The sequence below is a fragment of the Wallemia mellicola genome (assembly GCF_000263375.1).
Source record: "Wallemia mellicola CBS 633.66 unplaced genomic scaffold WALSEscaffold_5, whole genome shotgun sequence".
Taxonomy (NCBI): domain Eukaryota; kingdom Fungi; phylum Basidiomycota; class Wallemiomycetes; order Wallemiales; family Wallemiaceae; genus Wallemia; species Wallemia mellicola.
The window spans coordinates 401,023-426,390 of record NW_006531962.1 but is presented as its reverse complement, the minus strand read 5'-3'; the positions used below and the strand labels follow the sequence as shown (position 1 = coordinate 426,390).

At 40.7% G+C, this 25,368-nt stretch overlaps 16 protein-coding genes across 16 annotated transcripts; 9 read left to right on the top strand and 7 right to left on the bottom strand.

Annotated features, from left to right (window-relative positions):
• Window positions 1-18: 18 nt before the first annotated feature.
• On the bottom strand, window positions 19-2,532 carry WALSEDRAFT_44409 (RNA-binding domain-containing protein; the record flags this gene model as incomplete). The annotated part of the gene is made up of 3 exons (XM_006957321.1): window positions 2,299-2,532; window positions 1,270-2,248; window positions 19-1,218 (listed from the first exon to the last, which is right to left on the bottom strand). Coding segments are annotated over exons 1-3 (2,178 nt in total). The 5' UTR covers window positions 2,301-2,532.
• On the top strand, window positions 19-4,749 carry WALSEDRAFT_59907 (APG9-domain-containing protein). Its single transcript, XM_006957320.1, has 9 exons — window positions 19-1,218; window positions 1,270-2,248; window positions 2,299-2,672; window positions 2,719-2,897; window positions 2,941-3,076; window positions 3,124-3,503; window positions 3,548-3,891; window positions 3,937-4,355; window positions 4,401-4,749. The coding sequence occupies exons 3-9, from the start codon at window positions 2,340-2,342 to the stop codon at window positions 4,725-4,727; spliced, it is 2,118 nt and encodes a 705-aa protein (XP_006957382.1). The 5' UTR covers window positions 19-1,218; window positions 1,270-2,248; window positions 2,299-2,339; the 3' UTR covers window positions 4,728-4,749.
• A 92-nt stretch (window positions 4,750-4,841) lies between these two features.
• Window positions 4,842-6,217, bottom strand: WALSEDRAFT_36779 (TauD-domain-containing protein; the record flags this gene model as incomplete). Its single annotated transcript, XM_006957319.1, has 4 exons — window positions 5,880-6,217; window positions 5,178-5,836; window positions 5,057-5,131; window positions 4,842-5,005 (listed from the first exon to the last, which is right to left on the bottom strand). Exons 1-4 carry the CDS (start codon window positions 6,197-6,199, stop codon window positions 4,842-4,844), a joined length of 1,218 nt encoding a protein of 405 aa, XP_006957381.1. The 5' UTR covers window positions 6,200-6,217.
• A 550-nt stretch (window positions 6,218-6,767) lies between these two features.
• On the bottom strand, window positions 6,768-7,204 carry WALSEDRAFT_68153 (mitochondrial import inner membrane translocase subunit TIM8; the record flags this gene model as incomplete). Its single annotated transcript, XM_006957318.1, has 4 exons — window positions 6,768-6,881; window positions 6,932-7,009; window positions 7,053-7,141; window positions 7,187-7,204. The coding sequence occupies 4 exons, from the start codon at window positions 7,202-7,204 to the stop codon at window positions 6,818-6,820; spliced, it is 249 nt and encodes an 82-aa protein (XP_006957380.1). The 3' UTR covers window positions 6,768-6,817.
• Window positions 7,205-7,476: 272 nt separating this feature from the next.
• On the top strand, window positions 7,477-9,655 carry WALSEDRAFT_59906 (ABC1-domain-containing protein). The gene is made up of 5 exons (XM_006957317.1): window positions 7,477-7,813; window positions 7,862-8,249; window positions 8,293-8,648; window positions 8,693-9,451; window positions 9,497-9,655. Exons 1-5 carry the CDS (start codon window positions 7,487-7,489, stop codon window positions 9,587-9,589), a joined length of 1,923 nt encoding a protein of 640 aa, XP_006957379.1. The 5' UTR covers window positions 7,477-7,486; the 3' UTR covers window positions 9,590-9,655.
• Window positions 9,656-9,670: 15 nt separating this feature from the next.
• On the top strand, window positions 9,671-12,480 carry WALSEDRAFT_44397 (PGAP1-domain-containing protein). Its single transcript, XM_006957316.1, has 3 exons — window positions 9,671-9,867; window positions 9,915-10,074; window positions 10,121-12,480. The coding sequence occupies exons 1-3, from the start codon at window positions 9,748-9,750 to the stop codon at window positions 12,445-12,447; spliced, it is 2,607 nt and encodes an 868-aa protein (XP_006957378.1). The 5' UTR covers window positions 9,671-9,747; the 3' UTR covers window positions 12,448-12,480.
• Window positions 12,441-13,891, bottom strand: WALSEDRAFT_31895 (hypothetical protein). Its single transcript, XM_006957315.1, has 6 exons — window positions 13,859-13,891; window positions 13,714-13,812; window positions 13,441-13,668; window positions 13,281-13,392; window positions 13,105-13,219; window positions 12,441-13,051 (listed from the first exon to the last, which is right to left on the bottom strand). Exons 3-6 carry the CDS (start codon window positions 13,666-13,668, stop codon window positions 12,499-12,501), a joined length of 1,008 nt encoding a protein of 335 aa, XP_006957377.1. The 5' UTR covers window positions 13,714-13,812; window positions 13,859-13,891; the 3' UTR covers window positions 12,441-12,498.
• Window positions 13,892-14,053: 162 nt separating this feature from the next.
• Window positions 14,054-15,466, bottom strand: WALSEDRAFT_68149 (DHH phosphoesterase; the record flags this gene model as incomplete). Its single annotated transcript, XM_006957314.1, has 2 exons — window positions 15,221-15,466; window positions 14,054-15,174 (listed from the first exon to the last, which is right to left on the bottom strand). The coding sequence occupies exons 1-2, from the start codon at window positions 15,318-15,320 to the stop codon at window positions 14,054-14,056; spliced, it is 1,221 nt and encodes a 406-aa protein (XP_006957376.1). The 5' UTR covers window positions 15,321-15,466.
• A 21-nt stretch (window positions 15,467-15,487) lies between these two features.
• On the top strand, window positions 15,488-18,471 carry WALSEDRAFT_36771 (fumble; the record flags this gene model as incomplete). Its single annotated transcript, XM_006957312.1, has 4 exons — window positions 15,488-15,571; window positions 15,628-15,693; window positions 15,741-18,160; window positions 18,207-18,471. The coding sequence occupies 3 exons, from the start codon at window positions 15,488-15,490 to the stop codon at window positions 17,031-17,033; spliced, it is 1,443 nt and encodes a 480-aa protein (XP_006957374.1). The 3' UTR covers window positions 17,034-18,160; window positions 18,207-18,471.
• Window positions 17,126-18,471, top strand: WALSEDRAFT_68147 (hypothetical protein; the record flags this gene model as incomplete). Its single annotated transcript, XM_006957311.1, has 3 exons — window positions 17,126-17,144; window positions 17,193-18,160; window positions 18,207-18,471. 2 exons carry the CDS (start codon window positions 17,126-17,128, stop codon window positions 17,882-17,884), a joined length of 711 nt encoding a protein of 236 aa, XP_006957373.1. The 3' UTR covers window positions 17,885-18,160; window positions 18,207-18,471.
• WALSEDRAFT_63343 (hypothetical protein) lies at window positions 17,952-18,249 on the top strand (the record flags this gene model as incomplete). Its single annotated transcript, XM_006957313.1, has 2 exons — window positions 17,952-18,160; window positions 18,207-18,249. 2 exons carry the CDS (start codon window positions 17,952-17,954, stop codon window positions 18,247-18,249), a joined length of 252 nt encoding a protein of 83 aa, XP_006957375.1.
• Window positions 18,214-19,032, bottom strand: WALSEDRAFT_68145 (hypothetical protein). Its single transcript, XM_006957310.1, has 8 exons — window positions 18,999-19,032; window positions 18,884-18,951; window positions 18,760-18,839; window positions 18,668-18,717; window positions 18,590-18,625; window positions 18,444-18,542; window positions 18,360-18,399; window positions 18,214-18,310 (listed from the first exon to the last, which is right to left on the bottom strand). Exons 5-8 carry the CDS (start codon window positions 18,596-18,598, stop codon window positions 18,252-18,254), a joined length of 207 nt encoding a protein of 68 aa, XP_006957372.1. The 5' UTR covers window positions 18,599-18,625; window positions 18,668-18,717; window positions 18,760-18,839; window positions 18,884-18,951; window positions 18,999-19,032; the 3' UTR covers window positions 18,214-18,251.
• Window positions 19,033-19,124: 92 nt separating this feature from the next.
• WALSEDRAFT_59902 (hypothetical protein) lies at window positions 19,125-20,654 on the top strand. The gene is made up of 5 exons (XM_006957309.1): window positions 19,125-19,323; window positions 19,368-19,472; window positions 19,518-19,662; window positions 19,712-20,392; window positions 20,440-20,654. The coding sequence occupies exons 1-5, from the start codon at window positions 19,130-19,132 to the stop codon at window positions 20,596-20,598; spliced, it is 1,284 nt and encodes a 427-aa protein (XP_006957371.1). The 5' UTR covers window positions 19,125-19,129; the 3' UTR covers window positions 20,599-20,654.
• On the top strand, window positions 20,654-21,897 carry WALSEDRAFT_59901 (rotamase D). The gene is made up of 3 exons (XM_006957308.1): window positions 20,654-20,822; window positions 20,870-21,288; window positions 21,333-21,897. Exons 1-3 carry the CDS (start codon window positions 20,675-20,677, stop codon window positions 21,855-21,857), a joined length of 1,092 nt encoding a protein of 363 aa, XP_006957370.1. The 5' UTR covers window positions 20,654-20,674; the 3' UTR covers window positions 21,858-21,897.
• On the top strand, window positions 21,886-24,470 carry WALSEDRAFT_63339 (hypothetical protein; the record flags this gene model as incomplete). The annotated part of the gene is made up of 2 exons (XM_006957307.1): window positions 21,886-22,011; window positions 22,059-24,470. 2 exons carry the CDS (start codon window positions 21,886-21,888, stop codon window positions 24,468-24,470), a joined length of 2,538 nt encoding a protein of 845 aa, XP_006957369.1.
• Window positions 24,471-24,538: 68 nt separating this feature from the next.
• Window positions 24,539-25,368, bottom strand: WALSEDRAFT_16511 (urease accessory protein UreF; the record flags this gene model as incomplete). Its single annotated transcript, XM_006957099.1, has 3 exons — window positions 24,539-24,813; window positions 24,858-25,254; window positions 25,300-25,368. The coding sequence occupies 3 exons, from the start codon at window positions 25,366-25,368 to the stop codon at window positions 24,539-24,541; spliced, it is 741 nt and encodes a 246-aa protein (XP_006957161.1).

Sequence of the window (25,368 nt, the reverse complement as noted above, 5' to 3'; positions counted from 1 at the left end):
CATCTATTCATATTAAATATTCTAATCACTGAGTTCCTCAAGTGCAAGTCCTTCAGGTCCAACGAATTTCGTTTTGTTAGTTGGCATGTTGGTTGAACGTGATGATGCTGTCTTTTCTCTAAGTGCGTCTATGTCGTTGATTGCAGCATCGTCAGCCCATTGTAATACCAAGTGACGACCAAGCAAATGTGTATGTTTCAAACTCTCATATGCAATCTCAGCATCCCTTCTAGTAACAAAGTCCAAGAAAGCGAAACCACGTGTCTTCCTGTCGAATTTGCGTGGTAATCTTACAGATTTCAGTTGACCATGCATACCGAACAACTCCCTGATATCCTTCTTTGAAGCCTCGAACGGCACGTTCTTGACCAACATCTTTGTAGTCTTCGTTTGACCCATTGCAGCACCAGGTTCGGAGTCTTTGCCACGTTGAGCGAATTTAACTTGTAGAGAATGACCATCAAGGACATACTTTTGCATACTTGCCAGTGCATCCTTTGCATGCTCTTCATTATCAAAACCGACGAATCCATATCCCATGCTGAGTCGGTTCGCGGCACTCTTTGGATCAGGCTTCGTTTGGATTCTAGCATATCTGTATCCCGAAAGGGAAGAGAAAATTGATGCCAATTTTGCTTCTGGGGTGCTGAAAGCGATATTCTTGATGAACAATGTACTGGCTGCTTCCTCCTCTCCAGCAGCGACCTTGTCAGTTGGAGTCTCCTTGTCAACAACCTCAACTGGTTTAGGTCCACCTGCTGCAATTGCGCCAGATGGTGCATCTTTAGCCCACATTCCATTTGGTGCTTTTTCGAGATAGAGTACAGAGTTTCCTACTCTTTTATATGCTAGTTTTTTAAATGCTGTGCGAGCATCGTTGGGGAGCAAGTACTCGATAATGGCGATAGTGCCAGCTGGCGGAAGAAGTAATCTGCTGATCTCACCACATGGCCTGAACATTTCATCAAGATCATCGACACTCGTACCGAATGGAATATTCTTAATGAGCAATGTGTTCTCCAATCTAGGACCTCTGTTTTCTGGTGAAAATGCATCTAGATTGACACCTTGCTCTTTCAAAAATCCTTTAGTCTCGTTGATGACATGAGTCTCAGCCAAGGCTACCTTGACGGCAGGATTAGATGAAGAATCTGAGCTGAGTATCTCTGCTTTCTCAACGTTGAGTCTGGCTGCAAGGGAGCTGACAACTGCGTCTGCCTAGGGTGAGTTAGTATTGGAATTTAAGAAACTTTAATCTTCAACACGCACATTCATATATAAACCAGACCAACTAAACTCTCTACTTTCGGCACCTTCTTTTCTGTCCTTGTTACGAAGCTTTTTGAAGCTTGCTTTCGATAGATCCTGTGGTGGACGCTTGTTTACGGCTGGCAAAACATGCAACAATCTTCCTTGGAAGATGGAACCATCAGCCGCCCTGAATGCGGCGACTGCAGCATTTGGTGACGCGAAAGATATATAAGCAACTCCCATAGGTGTCTTAGAGTCGTTGCTGAGAGGTACATGTGCTTGGTTGACGACACCATACTTAGAGAATTCAGTTTTAAGATCATCCTCTGTACAGCTGAATGGTAAATTACGGAGGAAAATACGGGCAGTTTCCATGACTTGGTCGATAACCTCGGCTTGTTTACGCGCTTCAGCATCCTGGGTCGTCTCTTGTGGAGTTTCTTCTTTAGGCGCCTCATCAGTTTCTTCTGGAATGTGGCGTCTCTTCATTTTTGCGCGCATGTACTCCAAATCCGACATTTCAGTATTGTCATCACCACCTTCTTGCTCAGAATCTGAGTTTTTGGTTGCTTTGTTTTTTGCCTTCTGCATCTCAATGGCTTTCAGGTGAACTGGTTTGAGTACTTTTACTCTCTTGTTTGATTCTTCCTCCTCGCTGTCAGATTCTTTGCCTTCTTTTCTCCTGCGTTTGGCTTTAAGAGCTTTTCCATCTTGGAGCTGCTCTTGTATAGATTTGTTATCCTCTACGATTTCAATTTCTAGCTTAGAAGTCCCCCAGTAGGTTTTGTTGAAGAAATGCAAAGCTTCTTTGGCTTCTTCTGGGGATTTGAAACCAACGAAACCGAAACCACGAGATTTGCCTTTACTTGTACCGACAGCTGTGCCTTTCTTGAAAACGACTTTAGCGTCTGTGATGGTAGCACCCCTGCTACCAAAGTGCGTTCTTAATGCGTTGTTATCTGCAGTCGTTGGTAAACCTTTGACGATCAGACGTGACCTTTTAGTTTATTAGAGAATATTTTATTTCCTATTTAATCAATTACTCACATCTTGGTTGTTATAACGAAAGCTGCTTATCAACCATCACAATGGATTTCAGCACACCAATATTAAATATGCTAATGAATTCTAGAAGATCGCACTACGATCCTATAGATGATCAAGAGCAAGATATTCAAGAAACCGTCGAACTCAACCCACGCCATACAGACGATGACGACGGCCCACCAGCAAGTATTTTGGTAGAAGGCGAACAGCGAAATAGCCTAGACGATAATCCCCCTATAAAATACACCCATAGTCAGCAAGATACCCCTTTACCTCTCCATCAGCATAGGCCAGTTAGCAGGGGTATGTCTCCTTATCAGCTCGCTATGTGGAAATGGGTGAACGTGCAAAATCTCGATAAGTTCTTACAGGATGTTAGTAGCGATTACTCATGCACTATCTCGTTGACGTAACCACCAGGCTTATAGTTACTACCTCAACAAAGGTATTTATTGCATAGTTTTAACGAAAGCTTTGAATCTAGCTACCGTTGGTTTCGTTTTCTTATTCTCAACTTTCTTATTTGGTTGCATTGACTACTCTGCTATCAGCCACGATGGCAGTCTCTCAGATATTGTTATCCCACACTGCGCATCTAGGTGTGTCCTTCAATGCTTATCGATCTATCTGACATCATCCTAGTTTCTCCTTTATCACTTGGATTTGGCTTCTCGCATTCGGTATTTTCTATATATATCAAGTCCTCACTTTTATCCTGTCACTCAAACCGTTGGTGGATATGTACAGATTCTACACTCATATCCTGCGCATACCTAATGTGAGCCATCAGTTTTTACTCTTTTTGCATGTCTCACAGTCGTCTAGACTGACGTCAAAACAATCTCATGGGAGGAAATCGTCTCTAGGATATCACATATAAGGCAGTCAAATCCACTCACAGCGATATCAAGTGTTGGCGTCTCACATGGCCCTGTCGCGAAGTTAGACGTCCTGGACGTCGCGAACAGGATTATGCGCCAGGAGAACTACCTAATAGCACTTTTCAACAAGGACCTACTCAACCTTGATCTACCAATACGTAATAAATTGCTGAAGAAAGTGCTCAGTTTTGCAACATCGAATGGTCTCACCAAGACGCTTGAATGGAATCTCTCATTTGCCTTATTAGGACATGTATTCGATGAGAAGGGACAGGTCAAAGCACATATATTGCAGTCTTCATCACGTGGTCGCAATGTACAAGAGTAAGTGCAAGGACCTTTCGTTAAACATAGCTAACACTTTACAGACTCAGAAAGCGTTTTGCTATATTAGCATTCGTTAATGCATTGCTAGCCCCTATTCTTGTTATATTCCTACTCTTCTACTCTTTCTTCAGGTACTTTGAGGAATATCACAAGAATCCGTCATCCATTGGTTCAAGGAGCTATACTGAGTTGGCACAGTGGAAATTCAGAGAGTTTAATGAGCTCCAGCATCTATTTCAAAAGCGTCTCAGTTTATCATACGACGATGCCCAGAAGTATATCGTTCAATTTCCTAACTCAGAAATTGCAATTATTGCACGCTTTGTGGCCTTCGTTGCTGGTTCCTTTGCTGCTGTCTTTATATTAGCTTCCGTGATTGATCCAGGTATGTTGGGGATTCTTTGTGATGTTATATCTAACCTCTCGGTAGACATGTTCTTACACTTCGAAATAACTCCTCAACGGACTACTGTATTCTATATTGGTGTCTTTGGTACAATCCTTGCTGTTGCTAGAGGTATGATACCAGCTGACAACGAAGTCAACGATCCAGAGAGGTTGTTGAGACGCGCTTGTGCATTTACGCACCATCTTCCAAAGGAATGGGAAGGACAGATGCATTCAAAGAAAGTGCATGCTGAGTTTTCAAGGCTATTTGAATTAAAAATCGCCATCTTCCTCCAGGAGATTCTCTCAGTGTTGTTCACACCGATTATCCTCTACTACTCGCTTCCAAAATCGTCACCGGCTATTATCGACTTCATCTCCCAATCTACTGTTCACGTTGACCAGCTAGGGTATATATGCTCATTCGCCCATTTCGATTTCCTCAGACATGGTAATAAAAGGGTAGGTGTGATATTATTTCTATAAACCATCGCTAAGTCCACCCAGTTTGGCGCACCTAAGGATGCTCAAAACGTCAAACTCATGAGCGAGGATGGTAAACTCGAGAAGAGTGTTTTGAATTTCAAGGCAGCGAACCCTAAGTGGATGCCGAACGATCAAGCAGGATCTATATTTGTCAACAAGATGTCAGAATCTATTATGCCATCTAAACGCACTATGAAATCACCAGAAATGGGTTTAGGGGAGGTTTACGAAGATGAGCGCGAATGGGATAATAACGAACGCAGAGAGAGTGATCAAGGTGTCCTAAAAATGTTTCAACAGTTTTCTTTTAGCCGCACTCGAACAAATAATTTCCCTCGACCATTTTAGTATTGTATTTATCATGTACTTTTAGAACATTGCAGTAAGATAATAATATTTTGATAAAATCATTCATAAGTAAAACATCGTGAGGAAATCGAACAAAATGTGTATGTTATCTATCTAATCGCTGTATCCCTTAGCTTTGTTGAGATTTACTGGTACATTTGTGTCTTGCAATCCTTGTTCCTTCCAGACTTGCTCTTGACGCGATCTGGCTAAGCCAGATGGGAGGTTCAATGCGTTGTGTTCTTCGACACTGCGTGGTTTTTCACCGTGTGGAGTAGCTAAAGATACGTTAGGTATGTCGTCGTGAGGTTGGATATGAAAAAACTTACTTCTAACACCTAAACGAGTCTGAGGCCATGTGTTGAAAGTTGCAGCATGGGCTGATACTCTGTTATCCCAAACAACTACATCACGTCAGCTATGGTATTATCGAGATGATGCAATACTCACCAATATCACCCTTGCCCCATCTAACCTTCACTTGAGAGTCGACTTGATCGGCGATCTGTCTGTAGAGGAGATTGAGGATGTGGTCAGATTCGTGTTTTGGAATTGGAACGACATTGTCGCCCTTCTTGGTGAACAATGATCTAGTGAAACCTGGTTGAACAAATATGCTCTTCCAGCCGGTAACTGGGTGTACTCTTACAACTGGATGGAGTGTAGTAATTGGTTCTCTTCTTGGGTTAGTTCCAGCTTGCAAACTGCCGTTGTATTGCTCGTGAGCGGAGTGAGAAGCGTAGAGCGTCTCGAGGTATTGCTGGAATGTATTAGAGTAGGAGTCGTAAGCAGCATAACCAGATGACCAGATAGTTGAGCCACCTTCAGTTGGTGCTGTGAGCACTTGAAGAATTGTCGTCGATGGTGGTTGCAATTCATAGGTGACGTCAGAATGGAACAATTCAGTCTTCGTGAATGCAGCAGGATCTGGGCGTTTGGCACCATCAGAGTAGATAACATGAACTTCTTCAAGACCTTCTTGCTTTGGTACACTGGTTGTAGCGTGTTTGTGCAATGGTCCATAATATCTAGCCGCATCGAGCTGCTTGTGTATGTCAATTGGCTGGTCACGCAAGATTACGACTGTTCTTTCAGCAGCAAGGAGAGCACTAGCAATTGTCAGAATGTTATATCTCGAAAGTATACCCTTACAGTTCATCTTTCTGTGCGTCAGTCAATTCGTAGATGTTGATACCTGATAATTCAGTACCAATGCTTGGTTCAATGTTGTCTACCTTTGTTGCAGCAGAAAGTAAATTCTTCTTCGACTTGTCGGCAGAGAATCCCCTGTCAGTGACGTCTTGAAGTTCTAATGGTGCCCATTTAACATCTGGGAAACTTGGTTTGAGGAAATTGTATTCGTAGTTTTCATCATCAGCTGTTGTTGGATCATGCGAGTAGAATGGATTAAATGTCGCAGGGACGGCTGAGACGTGTTTGGCGGTTTCTTGGATTGTTTTTGTTGCGGACATAGTAGGTCTTGGTAGTTGAGTGTGTTGGATTAACAAGAAGGTAGCCTCTCTTAAGTAAATTTGTTATCCATTTCGCAATTGCTTACGTTGTAATGTTGACTGGTTGTTCAACTTTATTAAGAATTGCGTGATTGAGTCGATTGAGTAGATTTACGTTGATTGTATAAGTATAATATTATTTTACCCTGGTATAATAATAATAATGGTTTTCTAGTTCACTATAGAGAAGTAGACATGCTGCAGCAAATATCGTGAAATTTTTCAAATTACAGCTGACTGTAAATGAGTGTAAGATAGGTGGAAATGTTGTAATGTTTCGCAGTGCGGACATCCATGAAGGTTGTATACGTTATGTCGTTCCTAGAGTACCTTAATATCTGGAGCTGTAACACAGTTAATCAAGTCATAAGAAAATACATCTCATAGTCAACTTGAAGACTAAACTCAACTGTCAAACACGTAACAGCCTAACTGATAAACGTTTCAAGCTCACAGCTTATAATTCTCGCGGCAAAACTCGGGACATCACCCGGTAACGATGATACAATCTGTGCAGATATAAGATGCTGCCTACCACAATCGGACGATAATCAGGAACAAATCAGACTAAAAAGGAATCTATTGTGGCTGTACTTGTTGTCGTTGCTGATCCAATGCTTTTACAATGTAAAGTGATGTGTCACTAAGTTTGCGTGAGTACTGTACTCACTATATAGCTATCGTCAAACTCACAGGAATCTGTCGACGCAATTGACGAGGCAGGTCTCTTCTCCTCTTGAGAAGCGTGAACCGATAGATCCGGTGATACACCTTGTATATTTAGTATATAGTAGCGTAGAACTGGGATACCCACTTGTCCCAACACATTTCTGTGAATGTGTGGGTAGAAGATTGCAATTTAGCCTTTGCTTGTTCTTGCTCAACAAAGCTGTTCAATTCGCGCTGTTCAGGCATTAATATGCTTAGATTATACTCCAGAATACCCACTTGAGTGGCTTCGTCCATATCTCGCTCGTCTGAATGAACGGCGTCTTCTCAAGTGATATCTGGCTACTCTAAATCGTAAAATTTGAAGAGATGCCATTAAATGTGAACTAAGAGCTCAATCTTTCTATGGCTTCTAGTTTTTCTCTACTCAGAGGCTGATATTCGAGATAATATGGAATATACAGCTATTATCATATGGTCTAGCACTCCTCCTTTCAGATTCTACGCAAATATATAATTACATTGTGTAAACATGATTATTTACTTTATAAATCTTTATCTACTTCTTCGATACATACGATGACGTTTGGTAGGCTGCGATACGGATTAGGACGGCGATATTTGCTATACAGTTTACCTGTAGCAACCCTACCAATAGCATATCACACACTACCAAAACGGCAGTCTTCTCAGCGAATATACAAGCCAGACACAGCTACTCCAATAAAGAGATCTCCCTTAAAGATATACATTTTAGAGCCAATATTGACACTCAGGCGGCTGATATGGCTCTGCGTCTTATTCGTACCCGTGTTTGCGTCCTTACCCCTTCTATGGATAAACTCGACGTTATGGTATCGCATCCTCACCAAACAAATGTCCAAAGCTGGTCCAACGTTCATTAAGGTCGGTATCGCGTGTCACATAGCATAGCACTTAATTAACGCTCAACAGCTCGGTCAATGGGCTGCTTCTCGTACCGATTTGTTTTCCCCAGACTTATGTCATATACTAGGTCGACTACATTCAGCTGCTCACCCACATAGCATCAGACACACGCGTAGAGTTCTGACGTCAACCTACTCGGATGCAGAATCGCTCGATGATATCTTCGAAGAGTTCGATGACAAGCCAATCGGTTGCGGTGCAATAGCGCAGGTTTACAAGGGAAAATTACGCGAAGAGTTTATACCGGACGACTGGAGAGTCGCGCACAGACATGAAGATGATAGTTGGATTGTCACTTTCATTACGAACGTCTTGAACAACTACCAGAATCAACAGGATACCACGCAGGAACTAATAACCTCGTCAAGACATGTAGCTGTCAAAGTTATACATCGTGCGTATTAGCACTTTAATGAGTCCCACTAACACTCAAACAGCGCACGTTACGGAGTTAATCGAACGCGATTTGGCTATATTACATTGTGGTGCTTCAGTTCTATCGCTGTTTCCAGGCATCAAATGGCTCTCACTTCCTGAGGAAGTCGCTGTGTTTGGAGAACTCATGCAGTCACAGCTAAATCTGAGCGTTGAGGCGTCCAATTTGGGCAGGTTTGAGGATAACTTCAGAGAACGCAGAGGTGCAGCAAGCTTCCCAAAGCCTGTATTTGCGCTATCTGCAAAAGATGTACTTGTTGAGGAGTTTGAAGACGCGCTCCCATTGAAAACATTCTTGAAGTTCGGTGGTGGTGGGTTTGAAGAACGCATAGCAGGTTTAGGCTTAGATGCATTCTTGGTAAGTGTTTACTAGGTAATCGTAATGTGTCTAACTGCTCTTAGAATATGCTTCTAATAGACAATTTCGCTCATGCTGATCTCCACCCTGGTAACATCTATATTAAGTTCTACAAGCCAACATCAATAGACCTCCTTAAGAATGTATTATCGTCTCTGATATCGCGTCCACGATCAACGACAGACTTGACGACGAATGAAGCATCTCAAGAAGTGATGAACGCTCTTCTTCCATTGGCCAAACAGATCAACAAACACGGAGATGACGAGGAGGCCGTGCAACAGTGGACTATGAAACTTCGTCAACTGAATGAGGACGGCTTCCAACCTGAGATTGTATTTTTAGACACTGGTTTAATAACCGAGCTGGATGACAAGAACCGCAACAATTTCCTGGAGTTGTTCCAAGCTGTTTCGCATTTTGACGGATATCGTGTCGGTCAACTCATGATTGAACGCTCGAGATGTCCCGAGTTGGCTAAAGATAAGGAGACTTTTGCATTGAAAATGCAACATATTGTTCTCGGTGTGAAAAGCAAGACTTTCTCATTAGCTAAGATACGCCTATCGGAGGTCCTTTCGCAGGTCTTGTCGAGTGTGCGCGATCACCATGTTAAAATGGAAGCTGATTTCGTTAATACTGTGCTGTCTATATTATTGTTAGAGGGAATTGGGCGTCAACTTGATCCTAATATGGATCTATTCAAGGCTGCTATACCTATTCTCAGACAACTTGGCAAGAAGGTCGGTACATCTGGCAGTTACGCACAAGTTGATAAAGGAAACCTTGGTGCTATGTTAAAGGTGAAGTTCTCTACATTATCAGCTATTATTACTAACATCGCGTAGTTGTGGGTATGGATGGAAGCTCGTGAATTCGTTTCGAGCGTCCACGAAATGGATGATTGTATACGCTATGACTGGCTTAGTCCGAACATTTGATATAAATATATGCATTTTTGTTAGGTAATAACCAAAATATACTATGAGATAGTGCTCCTTATCAAACCATGATCTTACGCACGGCGACGATCTTCGTCGTGGCCTGGATAGCCTTAATAGCCATTCTAAAGTCAAATCATGCTGAAAGTGGATGCAGAATGGCGTATATGAGGCCGGATTATATACCCCACAGTCAGCTTGTAGATTCTAAGCACGCTATGACATATGGACTATATTTGTATAGGGATAGAGCCTGGAATCTAAACAATGATATTTCTGTGCGTGTATTTCTTAATATGTATTACGTCTCTTACAATACACCCAGCCTAATGGAGTACCGGTGTTGTTTATCCCTGGGAATGCTGGATCATACAAGCAAGGACGTTCTATTGCAGCTGAATTGGCCAAACAATACTACAGCAGTTACGGTATTCCAAACTCCTACTTAGAGTCTCAGGCAGGTGCACCGCCTGATTTCTGGACTGGTAGGTTCGTTCTTTAACATATACAAGTAAATAACAACAGAGACAGTTGATACCAACGAAGAACTCTCTGCTTTCCACGCCGGTACCATACGGCGGCAAGCTGAATACATTCTCGCAGCGATAGACTATATACTCAATCAATACACACATCAAAATCAACCGCCTGAATCTATTATAGTCGTAGCACACTCTATGGGCGGCATAGTAGTCAATGAGCTCTTTAACCTTCCAGAATACAGGACAGGATTGGTAGACTTGGTGATTTCGCTGAGCACACCGCATGCTATGCCACCTACACCCTTCTCGAGGAACATGGCTAGCTTATATGACCAGCGCTATAACGCCAGTGTCAATATTGCTGTCAGCGGTGGCTCGGCTGATTCCCTCCTGCCTGCAGATGTCACATATGCTCCTATTGGTCATAATTCCTTGAGTATTCTTTCAACATCTATACCAGGAGTCTGGGCACCTATATCCCATCAAGCTATCGTATGGTGTGATCAGCTCAGGCGCAAATTAGCAAGGGCTGTCTTGTTATCGATCGACTCGAACAAGAGTACAAAATTGAAACCCAAAGAGAGCGTCTTGAATATATGGCAAAAGTCATTAACCGGGATAGTATACGAGAATACTCTGAATGACACGTTTGACGTTGATATCAACGCATCTATGTCCTCGGGTACGTTTACTGCTGTTAATATCACAAGGAATAGTGCGGCATGGTCTTTAGGCAAGCCGCCCCCGAAATGGGTAACGGGTGATGTGGCTCCTACAATCAGACTACTTACTGATATTAGTCCCGAGCCTGCTTACAAGGAATTCGAAGAGGGAGAGCCCCCAATTACGATACTTGGATGCAAGAATGTCAGACCACTTCATAGTTGTAGACATTTATCGATTAAGGATTCGGCAGTGATGCCTTATCTACCAAGAGATGAAAAGTGGTTACCCGTCAGACATGGCGCCGACGAGGAACAATCGTTGTATATGCTAGACGCAGATTCAGATACGTTGCGAGATGATGAGAGTGTGGTCGTTCTCAAAACGAATAATAATAGGAAAGGTAGTTGGATGACATCTCAATTCGCACCAACAAACGAGGAGACTAGAGTCGACGCATCTTTTGCACGCTTGTTGTTTTCCTCCGTACCACTCATCTCTCAGACAAGTGGCATGCTCGCTCTAAGAAGAAATTATAGAGTTGTCAATGCCCCAGCGACGTCTCTTTTGGTTTACAAAATCGAAGCGGAGCAATCGCCGTGCGTATCGACACAGTTCAATAAAAAGGAGTTGTTTCAGCCACTTCTCAAACATGTTGTAGAATCAACCAAAGGCCTTGAACTGACTTATCACCCCTCACTTAATGGGAAGATTATGTTAGAATCACACCTGTCTCATTCACCGTACCTCACTTCTGGTCGCGCTTCTAATGATGCTGGACTATCATTGGAGATATTCGCTGACACATTCAATACCGAGTCTTGCTTTCCCTTTCAAAAGCTCACAATCGGCGTGGATATATTAGCAAGTATTGCAAAGTGGGGTACACGATACCGATCAGCGTTGATTGGTTTTGCTTTGGGTATTTGGTGTGTGGCATTTAGACGTCAACTCAAGGCTCTGGATTCATCTGGAACGAGTGAAAACTTCATTAAGTCTTTGACGATGGTGTTTAGACGTGAAATGATTGTATTCTCGTTTGTTCTAGTGATCAGCATTTTGGTCAGCTCGTCTTACAGTAGTTTAACCCTTTATTTCATTGGCCTACACGATATAAGGTTGTGGTTTATAGCTCCACTACTGTTGCTTGCATCCTATGGTTTGGTCAGTGGTGCTTCTGTTGTTATTTCTATACTGTCGATGGTATTTTCACTAGCTAGAATACGCCTTCCACAATTTGCAAGCTCGAGAAAAGTAGAGATAGTACTGGTTATTCTGAATATAACAATTGTATTAGTAATACCCCAACAAGTCATGCTCAGTTTTATTGGTATTTTATCACTATTTGCAGGTAATTCCAATCCAATAGCAATGTCAATCAAGGTCTTGATCATACTCTTGTCCCCTTTCTACATACCAATGACTATAGTTTGGATTAAAGACCCATTAATTAGCCTATTCGGTTTAGATTATGAAGATCACAATCCGTTGCTAGCCATTCCATTCAGTCTAATGGTGTATTTCCTCATAACAAACAAACAAGTCAATCGTTTGGAATCAAGTCAGTCGCAGAGGAAAACATGGTTAGAAAATATCGCATTCTTCCTGTTATCTGTTTCAGCGTTGATATTTAGTGGAAGACACGCATATATAGTAAATGAAATGATCTGCATTTTGATATTTATAGTTATTTACACTCGTTTTATAAACTAGAGGAAATATTGTAGAAGAGAAGCACGTCGTAATGTATTTATATAACTAATTTTAATCCTCTTCTGGCGTTCTCGATCTTGATCTTGACTCTGATTGCTCTAATTGTTGTGGTTGTGGTTGTGGTTGTTGTTGTTGTGATAATTGCATATTCTGCATATTCGTATAATAAACCCACATGAATGCACAACTACCTATTTGTTCATTTGAAGGAACAAAACCGAATGTCTTCTCGAATGCTTTACCAGCCATTATCCATGCAGCAGGTTGAATTGGATCAAATTGACTCCAATTAAAATTAGCTAATGCATCAACTGTTTTATTATTATTTTGTAAATCACTATTCGTATAATTTATATTATTATTATTCTCTTGAAATTGATTTATTGGAGAATTTGCAGTTTGTTGATTGTATAATTTTGTTTCGTTATGATTTTCAATTGGTCTCCTTGTTCTTGGATCTATTCTAGTACGTTTGTTTGATTCGTAATCATCAGTTGACCTCTCCCTATCTCTGTATTTATCTCTAGGATCTCTAGCTCTATCCCTGTCATCGTAAGATCTCTCTCTTTTCAAATTCGAGCTAACTGAAGGAGTGTTTGACTCTCTGCGAGGTTAAAATGAGATGTCTGACATGCCAATTTTAAAACAATAACCCACGATGTTGGTATATTTGACAAGAATGCTAAAATATTAGGTGGTAATCCACCTTTACTATCAGTTGGTGTACTTTCTTCTTGTTTTTCACTTCTAGACCTCCTAGATGTCTCCGTATCTAAAATTTCACAACGTCAATACACTTTTATCTAAAGTTATTAATAAATTTATAAAAGCACCTTTTTCTAAAATATTTTTATTATTGTTAATCTTCTCCATAAGTATTTCCAATAAAGGTTTATTAAAGATGCCCATTTGCGACCACATTTTTAGTATTTTAAGTGACTTTTCCTTTAATTTGGGGTTAACATTAAGAGACGTTTCGTCAAATAACCCCACCTTAAGCTCTCTATCGAGTCTTTTGATAGATTCATCAAAGAAATCACCCAAAATTGATTCTATAGCGCTCAAAAACGTTTTCCAATCATCTGATTCACGACTGCCTTTCCTTATAGCTCTATGTCCCTGCTGTACGAGCGCGTGAAGTGTGTATAAACTGGAAACTTTCTTAGCTTTCCTCTCCTTATGCGCTTCGAGAATGGAAGAGGCCATATGTTGTGAGCCCATCTAATAATTATTTATTAAGTGAGATAAGTGGATCGAATTACCTACTGCCAAATTCTTTGAGCATATATAAGTTATTCTCTCTACTCTGGTATTTGATAGCGTTGACCTGTGTACAACTGTCTCCCGCAATACACTATCAAATTCCTAATAAAAATATTAGATTTCATTAATTTATACTGAGGATTCCCACTTTTAATGACATTATTTCAGATGATGATGGTGGAGATGAGAGGAGATAAATCGTCAGATTCTCAAATAAATTCTATGACAATCTATCAACCTGTTGAGAGCTTAAGTTATTAGCTTTAAGATCTATTTCAAGTCTATGGCCGTATGAGCGACATTGCCAACACAAAGTTATTAAGAAAAAGATATACATTTAAGTTCACATTATATCATCAATTACTGATAGTATCGCTGGCATATATTGTTTGCGTGTAGCGTCACTATTCTTTTGCGTGTATGCCACACTATCAGCCAAATCGAGATGAAGATCTTTCACCTTCAATTTGAGAATTTCGTTACTCTCTATACCCTCTCTGAGTTTTCCAAACACTCCCGCTAGTTTACTAGACATTGGGACGTGGAGAAGCAACTCTCGTCTATGTTTATGACCACTCTTGCTGTTTTTGTCGTGGTAACTCGTCCCTATACCTAACAAATCGAGTGGACCTTCATCTTTCCCGTCGTCACTTGTGAACTTTTGAATTTCTTTCTCAAATATCGCCATATCTCCTGCATTTTCCTCGATCCACGTGTCCAAACTGAGTGGAACTGATGCGAGACCGACGCTTAATCCATCGTTGGTGTATACACGCTTGTAGTCGCGTTTGAGTAGCTGGGTGGTGTTTAATGCCGATACGTCATTTTTAGAATCTGAGAGATTGTTGAAAACACCTGCAGTGAGAGTGTTTGATGCGGTAGAAACTGTCATGCTAGTAGCACCATCACCGAATGATGATCTTGGAAGAAGGAAATCATAAGCTTCGTAATCAACTGGTTGAGCTTTACCGCCTTCCTTGAGATTGTTGGTATCAATTATTATAGCCTGAATAAGTAAATCTGCGATAGATCTCTCTATGTCTATCTCTATCTCAGATTGTGACCAAACCTTCTTGAAGTTGTCAGTGACGAGACTTGCACAACTACCAACAGGTGTCCTGATATCCCATAATAAAGCAGAAGGGTGTCTTTCGGGTGCGCCATCGTGGTGATCAATCACTGCTACAATGTCTGATTCTGGTGATTTCCATTGATTGTCTAAGGCGAAATGATCAACAAGTGCGTAATTTGTGGCTGGATCTATGTTCTGACTAATATCTGAGTAAAACGTAAGCTGTGATAGGTCTATTTTTGCGTTTGATAACGCTAGTTTGTTCTCTGGACGGAGGTTCAAGTCCTCTCTTGTTGATTGTATGACAGGTACAGTGTTTTTGAGTACCACAGGGGAATCTTTCAATGTAGATAGATAGCTAAAAGCTATAGAAGATGCCAAGCTATCTAGATCTGTTTATGTTGAGTTTATTACTAGATTACTGCATGAACAACCCACCGGACGCTTGATTTCCTAATACAATGGTCCAATTCTTGATTGAATTTGCATTTAAGTCTGCTATAAAACGGCTTCTAGTAGCTGCAAGCACTCTGTTCATATCGTTACTGTAAAAGCTAAGGTTCTTCTTATAAAACGGCGGCGGAGTTGAAGAGAACTTTAATTTGATGGTATAGAATAGAACAGCTAGTAGCGTGTATAAAGAAAATAAAATTACTAATCTAAATTGAATCGTGGTAGCTCTTCAACAGCATTGATCAACACGAAATGGATTCCTATCCAGAAATACCAGATATTAGCAGGTTAAGCGTAGACACTCGAGGTGCAGAGATCGTAGATGATATTACCGAGGTTTGTTTCCGCTTTACTTGTTCAGCGAACGAGAGCTCACGCTTTGATTACCGTAGGATAAGGATAGTCGGGGAATATACCTCCCATTCCACACAGAATCAGTTTCTCATATTGCCTTAGATGTTAGTTCAATGCTGACATTATTGCCCTTACTAAATAGCCGCTTTAGATTGGTGGTAGTTTGGCGAAGTGTGTCTATTTCTCCAGGAGCTCAAAGAGGAGAGCAAGTAGAAAGGATAGCAGTCCACCGCCGTACAAACAAGCCCCACCTTCTCCTAAACCAAATGGTACGCTCACTCCAAACATCCTCAAGCCGGTCAGCAACGAAACATGTGTTCCGGTATCACCTATAAACAGTTCAGCAAGCAGCTATATGGATGTTGAGAGTAGCTCATCACATCCCACAAATAAAACTAGACCGCCATTTGGCAGCCACGGCCGGTCGAGATCGAAACATATTCCGGGTGGACAGCTCAACTTTGTCAAGTTCGAAACTGAGCATATAGAGGACTGTATAGATTTCCTCAGGAATCTCATAGAGCAGTCTGCAAATGTCAACGACGTCAGTCTTGACCAAATGAGAGCCAGTATCAAGATAGTTATGACCGGAGGAGGCGCTCACAAGCTCGGTGATGTCTTTGAAGAACAACTCAAGACTGCGGTTGCTAAAGAAGAAGAAATGGAATGTCTGATAACCGGCTTGCAGTTCATTACCTCCATCCCAAAGGAGGTCTTCTGGTATTCGGACGAACTCGTCTATTCCGTCAGCCACAAGAAACACAAAAAGACTACTATACCCCAGGAAGAATTACCAAGGCCATCGCCAAATCCCCCACAATTTAGCGTTAGCTTTGACAAGCCCACTGAATTTGAATATCCATGTTTGCTAGTCAACATTGGTTCAGGTGTGTCTATAATCAAAGTGAACTCTGACGGCTCTTTTGAGAGAGTTTCCGGTACGTCTCTTGGTGGCGGAACCCTTTGGGGATTACTTTCGCTGCTAACACCCGCCGAATCTTTCGACGAAATGCTTGCATTATCAGAAAGCGGAGATAACAACTCGGTAGACATGCTCGTTGGTGATATATATGGTTCCGACTACGGTAAAATTGGCTTAAAGGCCACAACAATTGCCTCCTCCTTCGGCAAAGTCTTTAAGAAAGGTAGCAAAAAAGATCGCAAGAAGGAGTTCAAGCCTGAAGATATAAGTAAAAGTATGTTGTTTATGATTTCAAACAACATTGGTCATATTGCATATATGCAGGCTGAAAAACACAATGTTGATAGAATATACTTCGGTGGATGCTTTATAAGAGGACACGCGGCTACTATATCGACACTGAGTTACGCTATTAGGTTCTGGAGCAAAGGCACGAAGAGAGCTATGTTCTTGCGTCATGAAGGATTCTTGGGTAGTCTCGGTGCCTGGATAAAGAACATTGATGAAGAGGAACAATATTAGTTTTTACGTAATTCTGTATCTTTTTTTCTTTGTTTAGTTGTTTAGATGTATTTCTAAGATTTTGACAATGTCTTCTCTTGATCAAGTTTATCATGGCCGATCTGCAATTAGGTGGGTGAGGGAGGGAATAAGAAAAAGTATAGCTTATGTAGATAACAGATAGTATATTTGGAAGATCACCATCACCGCCGCCTCCACCACCACCGAAATACGAGAAATACAACTACAATGGACGTGAACTGTCGATAAGACTAGAGTCATTCCACCCACTATGGGCTCACTATTTGTGGAATGCATCACGTGTATTCTGCGATTATCTGATAAACAACAAACTCTGTAAAGGGAAGACAGTATGTGAACTTGGTGCAGGTGCAGGTCTACCGTCGTTAGTTGCATCACTTGAGGGTGCCAAACGTGCGGTAGTTACCGACTACCCGGATGAACCGCTGTTGAACAACTTGCGTATAAACATAAAAGAATGTGGTATAGAGAAGACAGCAATCGTAGAAGGTTTCGTCTGGGGATCGAATATCGATCATTTAATAGAAGCTAACGGTGGTGATGAGTTTGATATACTCATTTTGTCCGATTTAGTGTTCAACCACTCACAACATAATGCTTTACTACGGAGTTGCAAGAATTTGATGAAGAAAGGAGGAAAATGTCTTGTATTTTTCAGCCACCATCGTCCTCATAAAGCAAAAGAAGATATGGAATTCTTCGAGAAAGCTACAGAAGACGGTTGGAACGTTAAGAAGGTGGTTGAGGAATTAGTTGGCGTTATGTTTGAAGAGGATGGCGGGGATGAGACTGTAAGAGCTACAGTACATGGCTATGAGCTTAGTCTGTGATTTTTTATTTTTGTTTTCTAGATATGCACACATTTTATTGCGTAATTGATCTTCTTTCCTCACCAAAATGAGCGAAGAAAACGAGAGGCTAGCGCTCCCTGCACCAGATACAAGTGAGCATCCCACGTTGGAAGTGAACGGTGGTAGTGTCAGTCTCGACCATTTAGGCCCAATGGTTGTAAACAGCGACGGTACACTCAGTCGGATTAACAACTGGGAGGGGCTTAGCCAGATTGAGAAAGACAAGACATTGCGGTTGATCGTCAAAAGGAACAGGTTTGTCCGTTGATTGATATTCTACACCCGCTTATACTCGAAAAAGACAGAGACTGGAATCTTTGAAACAACAAGAAGACAATAAATAGATTTAGGGAATAATCTTAGATGATAGCTTTGATATGAGTGAATGAGCGTACGGGATATATGCTCGTTCTTCTCAGCCTTTGTTTGTTTTGTTCGAAATGTGTGCACTCACATATAGAATACCAGGCATAGGCGAGCAGCTCAATGATAACCTATTAGATTGTGAGAATTAGAATATTATAACCTTACTACTCACGAATACGATCGTTAGAATCGCATTTCGCAGCCAAAAGGAACATATGCATACCACAACGACGCTGGCGATGAAAATGATAGTCGCGCCAACTCGTATAGGCTATATGAGGTTACACAGAATGATATGTTGAGTGTATGTATACCCACTTTAAACATCCCTTTGAGCTGCTTCTTAAAGCCGACCTGTTTATGTCAAAAACGGTATACAGTGAGCGAGTAACTAACGAGAAAGCCGCTGGATACCAAGTTCAGTATAACACCTAAAACGAATAGAACTATAACATGTGAGACTGCGTTGTGTGTTATCAAAGACATACTGCCAAATAAGACGAGAAGTGGGGTCGTAAAGAGCAGAATAGCGGCGATAAGTTGTGATATGATACCGCCGGCGAAGCAGCTAGTATAATGAGCTAAATGACGTATAGTTGACATTTTACGTACATTGCGAAACCGAGCAGACGCTGCTTCCAGCTCAGATTAAAGTAAGAGAATGTGTGGCTGTTATCAGTCAATAGTGATGTTAAATAGAATGTATGTGCAGGAGTTATATCCTCACACTATCTAAATTCAACCAAGCTCTTTGTGATGGCATAGGATTAAGCTATTACTGCGTGAATAGCAATATTTTTATTTGTACTTTTTGTTTCAAGCTTTATGTAAGAGACACCTTAACACTCGACGACGACGATGAACTTATCCTCAATGATCAACGCGGAAGAACCGAGGCCGAAGTTGGAGGGTGAAATACCAGCGCAGAGTAATAGTGTACACACAGATCGCAATCATCCATCGGCCAATTGCTGGGAACTCCCCTACGTCTGGTCAGCATTAACGCGCTTTATACCTGGATTGAGAGACGAAATACTAGAAGGCGTTAGAGAGTACGTTGTTGAATTTGTATATTTCTTTGTTTAACGAGTTTCAGACTGGAAGACGCCCTAATGGCACCACCGAGCAGCGTCCATCCGACAGTTCTCCTCGTTATGGAGAGTATTATGAGAATATTCAAGCCACAAATGAAAAATGTCGAGTACGTTGTCTTCTCAGATTATCTACATTATCTCATTATCAACAGAGCAGACGCTATCAATAAGCACATACACGCTCAACTTTCAGATATCAAGTTCTGGCCGGAAGAAGACGCTGAAGGTTTAGCATCACCAGAACAGAGACCTTTGCAAGACGGAAAATCGTTCTGGGAAGCTGAATGGAGAGAGAAGGTTAGTTCTAGCTATATTAATGCATCGTGTTGACTTACACACCAACTAGGTATCGGTTATGAGGCACCTCGTCGATCTAATGCTCTCTACACCCCAGATAAAAGACTATATCGAAAAATCCTATCGTGTCTCAACTGTGGAAAGACATAGAAAACGTCGGGACGATCCAATCGAAAATCCGATAGTGCTACCACCATTAGGGGAAGATAGCAAAAGACAGCGCTTATGGGTTATTGAAGATAAACCGCGAGTTTATATTTCAGGAAATCCATGGAAGAAATCAACTACGATGACAGCGATAACCAATACTATCGAAGATGTAGAAGCGCTTGCGAAGAGTTACGCTATGTCTTCTTATCAAACTGAGCGGAAAGCCGCTGAGATAGTCCAGCATGATAAAATGATGTGGAAACAACTTATAAACCAATCGAAGAAAGAGAAAGATCTGAGTGAGCTACTCGCCGGACAATGGGACGGATCATTTATACGCAGATGTGAGAGAGAGGAAGCTAGGGTGGCTAAGATCAGGAAAAGAAACAAAGAGAGGGAGGAGGCAGAAATGCACCTCGCTAAGCAGATTGAAGAACAGAAAGCAATGGGCAGTAGGAAGAGAAAGTCTACTAAGAAACCAGGCTTTGTGACTGATATCAAAGACGAGGATATCGACGGAGAAGAAGAGGATGATGATGCAGAAACAGAAGGAGAGGCTGAGGAAGACGAATTGGAAGATGTAAGTGTATATAACATAACCCAAAAGAGCTGTCTAAGACCAAATAGGATGATAAAGATGCTGACAACTTCAAAGAAGAAAAAGAAGACACTGAGGACACACAAAGCAGACGTTCAAAGAGACAGAGAAATCAATCGCAAACACCATCAAAGCAGGGAACGCCGTCAGAGAAATCGACGCGCTCTTCTTCACGTATGAATAATTAAAGTGTAATTTAAATTTATATTTTTTATATGAGAAGATACCAGAAACTAGCTCTTAGAAGACGACAGTGACGACAGAATGAACCCTAGAGTGTTTATTGACTGGAATATTGATGGAGAATACGCTGGTAGATTAGTATTCGAACTCTACAGCGATAAAGTACCAAAAACTGCAGAGAACTTTAAAGCTCTCTGTACGGGCGAGAAAGGTACAGATGAGGAGACAGGTTAGTTGATAGTCTGGAGTGTTACGAATGTATTTATAGTGTAATAGGTAACAAATTAACATACAAGGACTCAATATCGCATCGTATTATCAAAGGTTTCATGATACAATTCGGCGACATAACAAACCATAACGGTACCGGTGGATTATCAATCTACGGTGGTAAATTTGAGGATGAGAACTTTGATATTAAGCATACAAAGCGTGGTCAACTATCTATGGCTAACGCCGGTCCAAATACCAACGGCTCACAAGTATTCGTCACTTTCTGCCCATGTCCACATTTAGACGGCAGACATGTTGTTTTCGGTGAAATTTCTAAAGGCAAGGGATTGTTACGTAGATTAGAGAATATCCAGACAGGCGAAAACGACTACCCAACCGTTGATGTCCGCATCGTCGACAGCGGTTTAGTTAAGGAGGGTGAAGATGATGGCGTACCACCATTATCTATTGGAGAGCATGAAGTGAGTTGTTCCCTATTTGTTCTATGTTCTTTAACACTCGATAGGACTACCCAGAAGACGATGAAGCAGATTCAGAGAACCCAGAAGTTGCACTGAAGATTGCAAAATACTACAAAGATAAAGGTGCAGATGCATTCAAGCAACAAAACCACTCAGTTGCCGTAAATGAATGGGAAAAAGCACTGAGGTACTTGGATGTCAACCCAGTTCTTCCAGATGAAACTAAAAATGAAATTAAAGCGGAATACTCACAAACTAGAGTGCAGTTATACTTGAATGTTTCAATTGCTGCACTCAAACTCAATAAACCAGCTGTAGCTGAATCAATGGCTACAAAAGCTATCAGAACTCCACCAACTAAAGGTCAAGATATTGCAAAGGGTCTCTACAGACGAGCACTCGCAAAGTCTGCCCGCAAGAATGATCATTCTGCCTTGGATGATTTGAATCATGCAGTAAAAATTTCACCACAAGACGCTAATATAAATAACCAAATTGCTTTCATAAAGAACAAGATACAACAACAAAAGCAAAAAGAGAAGCAAGTATATTCCAAAATGTTTTCTTAAATAACTTTCTTCTTCTTGTACCGTCATCATGTCATATAACAGTTATAATAATTCCCGTAGAAGAAGTTACTACGACGATAACAGAGGAGACAGCAGAGTCGATGGCAGATGGGAGAAGTTAAAATCCCGTATAAAGAATTTAGCTGAGGATGATGTGAGGAGAGTTTATATAAAAAGAATATCTACTCACCTTTACTGTAGGGATTTGAAATAGAATCAGACTTACCAAGACTAGCTAGATCTATACAGCAGCTCTATTATAGCTATCAGGATGTCATCCCAGATACAATTTACAAGTACCTCACTCAGCAACCTCACAAAACACAACTCTACGCATCACTTATTTTACTTCTCAGTATCTCATACAACCAAAGCGATGAGAATGACGATAATAACGATGATAACGTCGGTCAAAAAGTCTTGGATTATTGCCTCATAAGCTGGAAAGAGTGCTTGGAATCAAAGCGCTGGTTAGAACTCAAAATTGGTACAAATTTCTTCGCAAGTTTGGTTCCTGCACTTATTTCACCTGATTCATTCTATGAGACTATCAACACATTCATTAAAGTCATTGAAGAACCAGGTGTTAGCTCATTACGCGCAGAGAAAGCTATTGAATGCGCATCTGAAGCTCTCATGTACGCTAGTAGCTTCTTAACAACTCAATCAAAAGAAAAGTATGACAGCTATGTTAGTAGAATTGAACATTACATTCAGAATGAAGATTTAAATGACGTTCGATTGGTCCTTTACCCATGGGTTAACCTCCCAAAAAACAACAGTAGCAATAAGGTTGATAATTGCGTTGATCCAATACAAATTTATGGAAAAACATTGCGCTCTTTAGCAGATTCAGAATTTAAGGAACCACAATTACCTTTGTTCGATATTGAAGAAGTCTTACCAACTGTAAGAGAAGTTGATCCAGCATTACGTACGGAATTACCTTCAGTGTTGATTCCTGCTGATGATTACAACACTACAATTTCACCAAATAGTGAAACTTCTAGATGGAAATTACAAATCTTAGAAGATGATTCAATACCTTCACCTGAATCCGGTGATGGTGTTATTATATACTCATTATTAAGAGATATGATGACATTATACAACAGAAATAGAATTGATTGCGCAAAAATTTTAACGGATTTACCTACGTTTATCTATGGTAACCTTTTCGATGGTGAAAATGGTTATAATCTAGAATCAACCTTGGTTACAACGTTGTTGAGTGAATTACTCTCTTTACCTGAACCAAAACATCCAAAGCTTTATTACTCAAGTTTGATGACGGAGCTTTGTAAAAGGGAACCAAAGAGAGTCGCACCTGCACTTGGTAGAAGTATCAGAAAACTCTACACATTTATCGGTGAAGGACTCGATATAGAAATTATTTTCCGCTTAAGTGAATGGTTTGCAACACATTTGTCAAACTTTGGTTTCAATTGGGTTTGGAAAGAGTGGATACCAGATTTAGATTTACCGGAGTCACATCCAAAGAAGACATTTATAAAAAGAATTATTGAACTTGAAATTCGTCTTAGTTACTTTGATAGAATTGCTCAATCTTTACCTGAAGCTATACTTAATAAACCAGAGTTGATTACTGCACCATCACCAAATTTCATATACGCTAATGAAGAGAATCCATTTAATGGAATAGCTATGAATATGATGGATGCACTCAAAAATAGAGCAACATCTGATCAATTAACTGCACAATTTGATAAAATTGAAGATGAAATTAAGGTCAATGCTAGTTTACCACTTAATGACGTATCCGCAAAGAAAGTTTCAAGAGATATCATATCACAATGTCTTTTGAACGTTGGTTCAAGATCATTTTCACATTTCTTAAACGTCATTGAGAAGTACATGGAAATTTTAAAGAAGTTTTACCAAGAAAAGGAAGATCGTATTGATTTGTTGAGAAGTGTTGATAGATTTTGGATCAAGAATTCGCAGATGAAGAAAATAATAGTCGATAAACTACTTCAATATAGGTTGCTAGATCCAACTGATGTAATTAACTGGTTGTTCAAGCCAAATGATGAGACATTCCCTAATGAAATTGATGATAGAAACCCAGCAATTGCTTGGTCAGATATAAACTTTGGTGAATTGTTAAAGACAACACTCAACAAAGTAAACAGCAGAGTTTATCAACAAGGTTTGAAATTAGCAGAGAATAAAAAGAAAGATGAAGAGGAAGCTTCAATTGCTAAAGCTAAATCTATGCAAGTTGATGATGAGGGTGCAATGACAGTAAAGAATGAGGAGAATAAGGATAACTCACATTCTCAAATCACCTATGATAATCTCAAGAAAGAACAAAGGGAGTGTTTCGTTATACTTATCAAATCCTTCGTTGAAGCTTTAGAAGGTGTTGACAGTATTGCTGATTTAAGTATAGAAGAATATAGCAATAGTGATTGGGATAAATGGCTCTCCTGGTCTTGGTATCAAGCTTTCTTGAGAGAATATTGGCCATCGATTTCTGAAGCTGTCGAAACTATAACGACACTCTCATTTGAAGATATGCCAAACAAAGAACAGGACCCTCGTTGGCAATTATGGAAATCCACTTTGGCTTTATCTATCAGATGTAATTAATCGTTTACGGTTCTTATATATTTATGCTATTTAACTAAAAGTACAATTATCTATATGTCTATCATTGATTAACTATTGAAGATCCTTGTGTGAAGCATATCATGTCTACTGCTGAGTAATTCTATGAGTGGCCAAGTGGTAGCTGGTCCTATATCATCGACGTCGTCACCTTCATCATCATCAACGTTAGCCAATTTGTGTGCTTCGAAAGCAACTTCAACGAGTTGACGCACGTCGTGCAAAAGGACCTTTTGGGCAGCATAAGGACCTACGATATTGAGTCTCACTGCTGCACTCAATACAGAGCGTGCTTGTAGGAATAATGAGAGTTGTTGTGAATCATCTGGGCGAATGTAAGGCAAGTAAAAAACGCGAGATAAAACCCACACAAAGGAAGTCCCAAGGTGGCTGTCATTAAAGCCCAACATATGGCCAAATGTCCCTCGGTTTGTGCCTTCCGAGTGAGTAGTTTGAAACGACCGATGAGGGCATCATTACCGAATGATTTTGTGTAAAGCGTCAACATAGCAATTCCTTGAGCCTTACTAGCTCGTTTGTTAACATTGTTTAGCATCTGAGCCTCGTGAATTCTATCCAATCTTATCAGTCGATCTATCTTCTCATCGATCGAGGTTTCCAATTCGAGGATCGCGTAGACTGCTTTGATGAATGGCAGTGTAGTCCTTGATGTATTCTCAGAACTGAATGCTAGAAAGTCTACGAGTTTGGTTTCGCTTAGATAACCGTGTCCGACGAAAGACTCGAGTCCTGAAGAAGCTACGAACTTGAGAGTTTGTTAGAGAAGAATATTAGAGGGTTGTCTACGCACACCACCAGTTGGCAGATTTGAGTCAGACAGCAAGAGCTTGAGATACTCAATATCAGCAGATGACGGCAT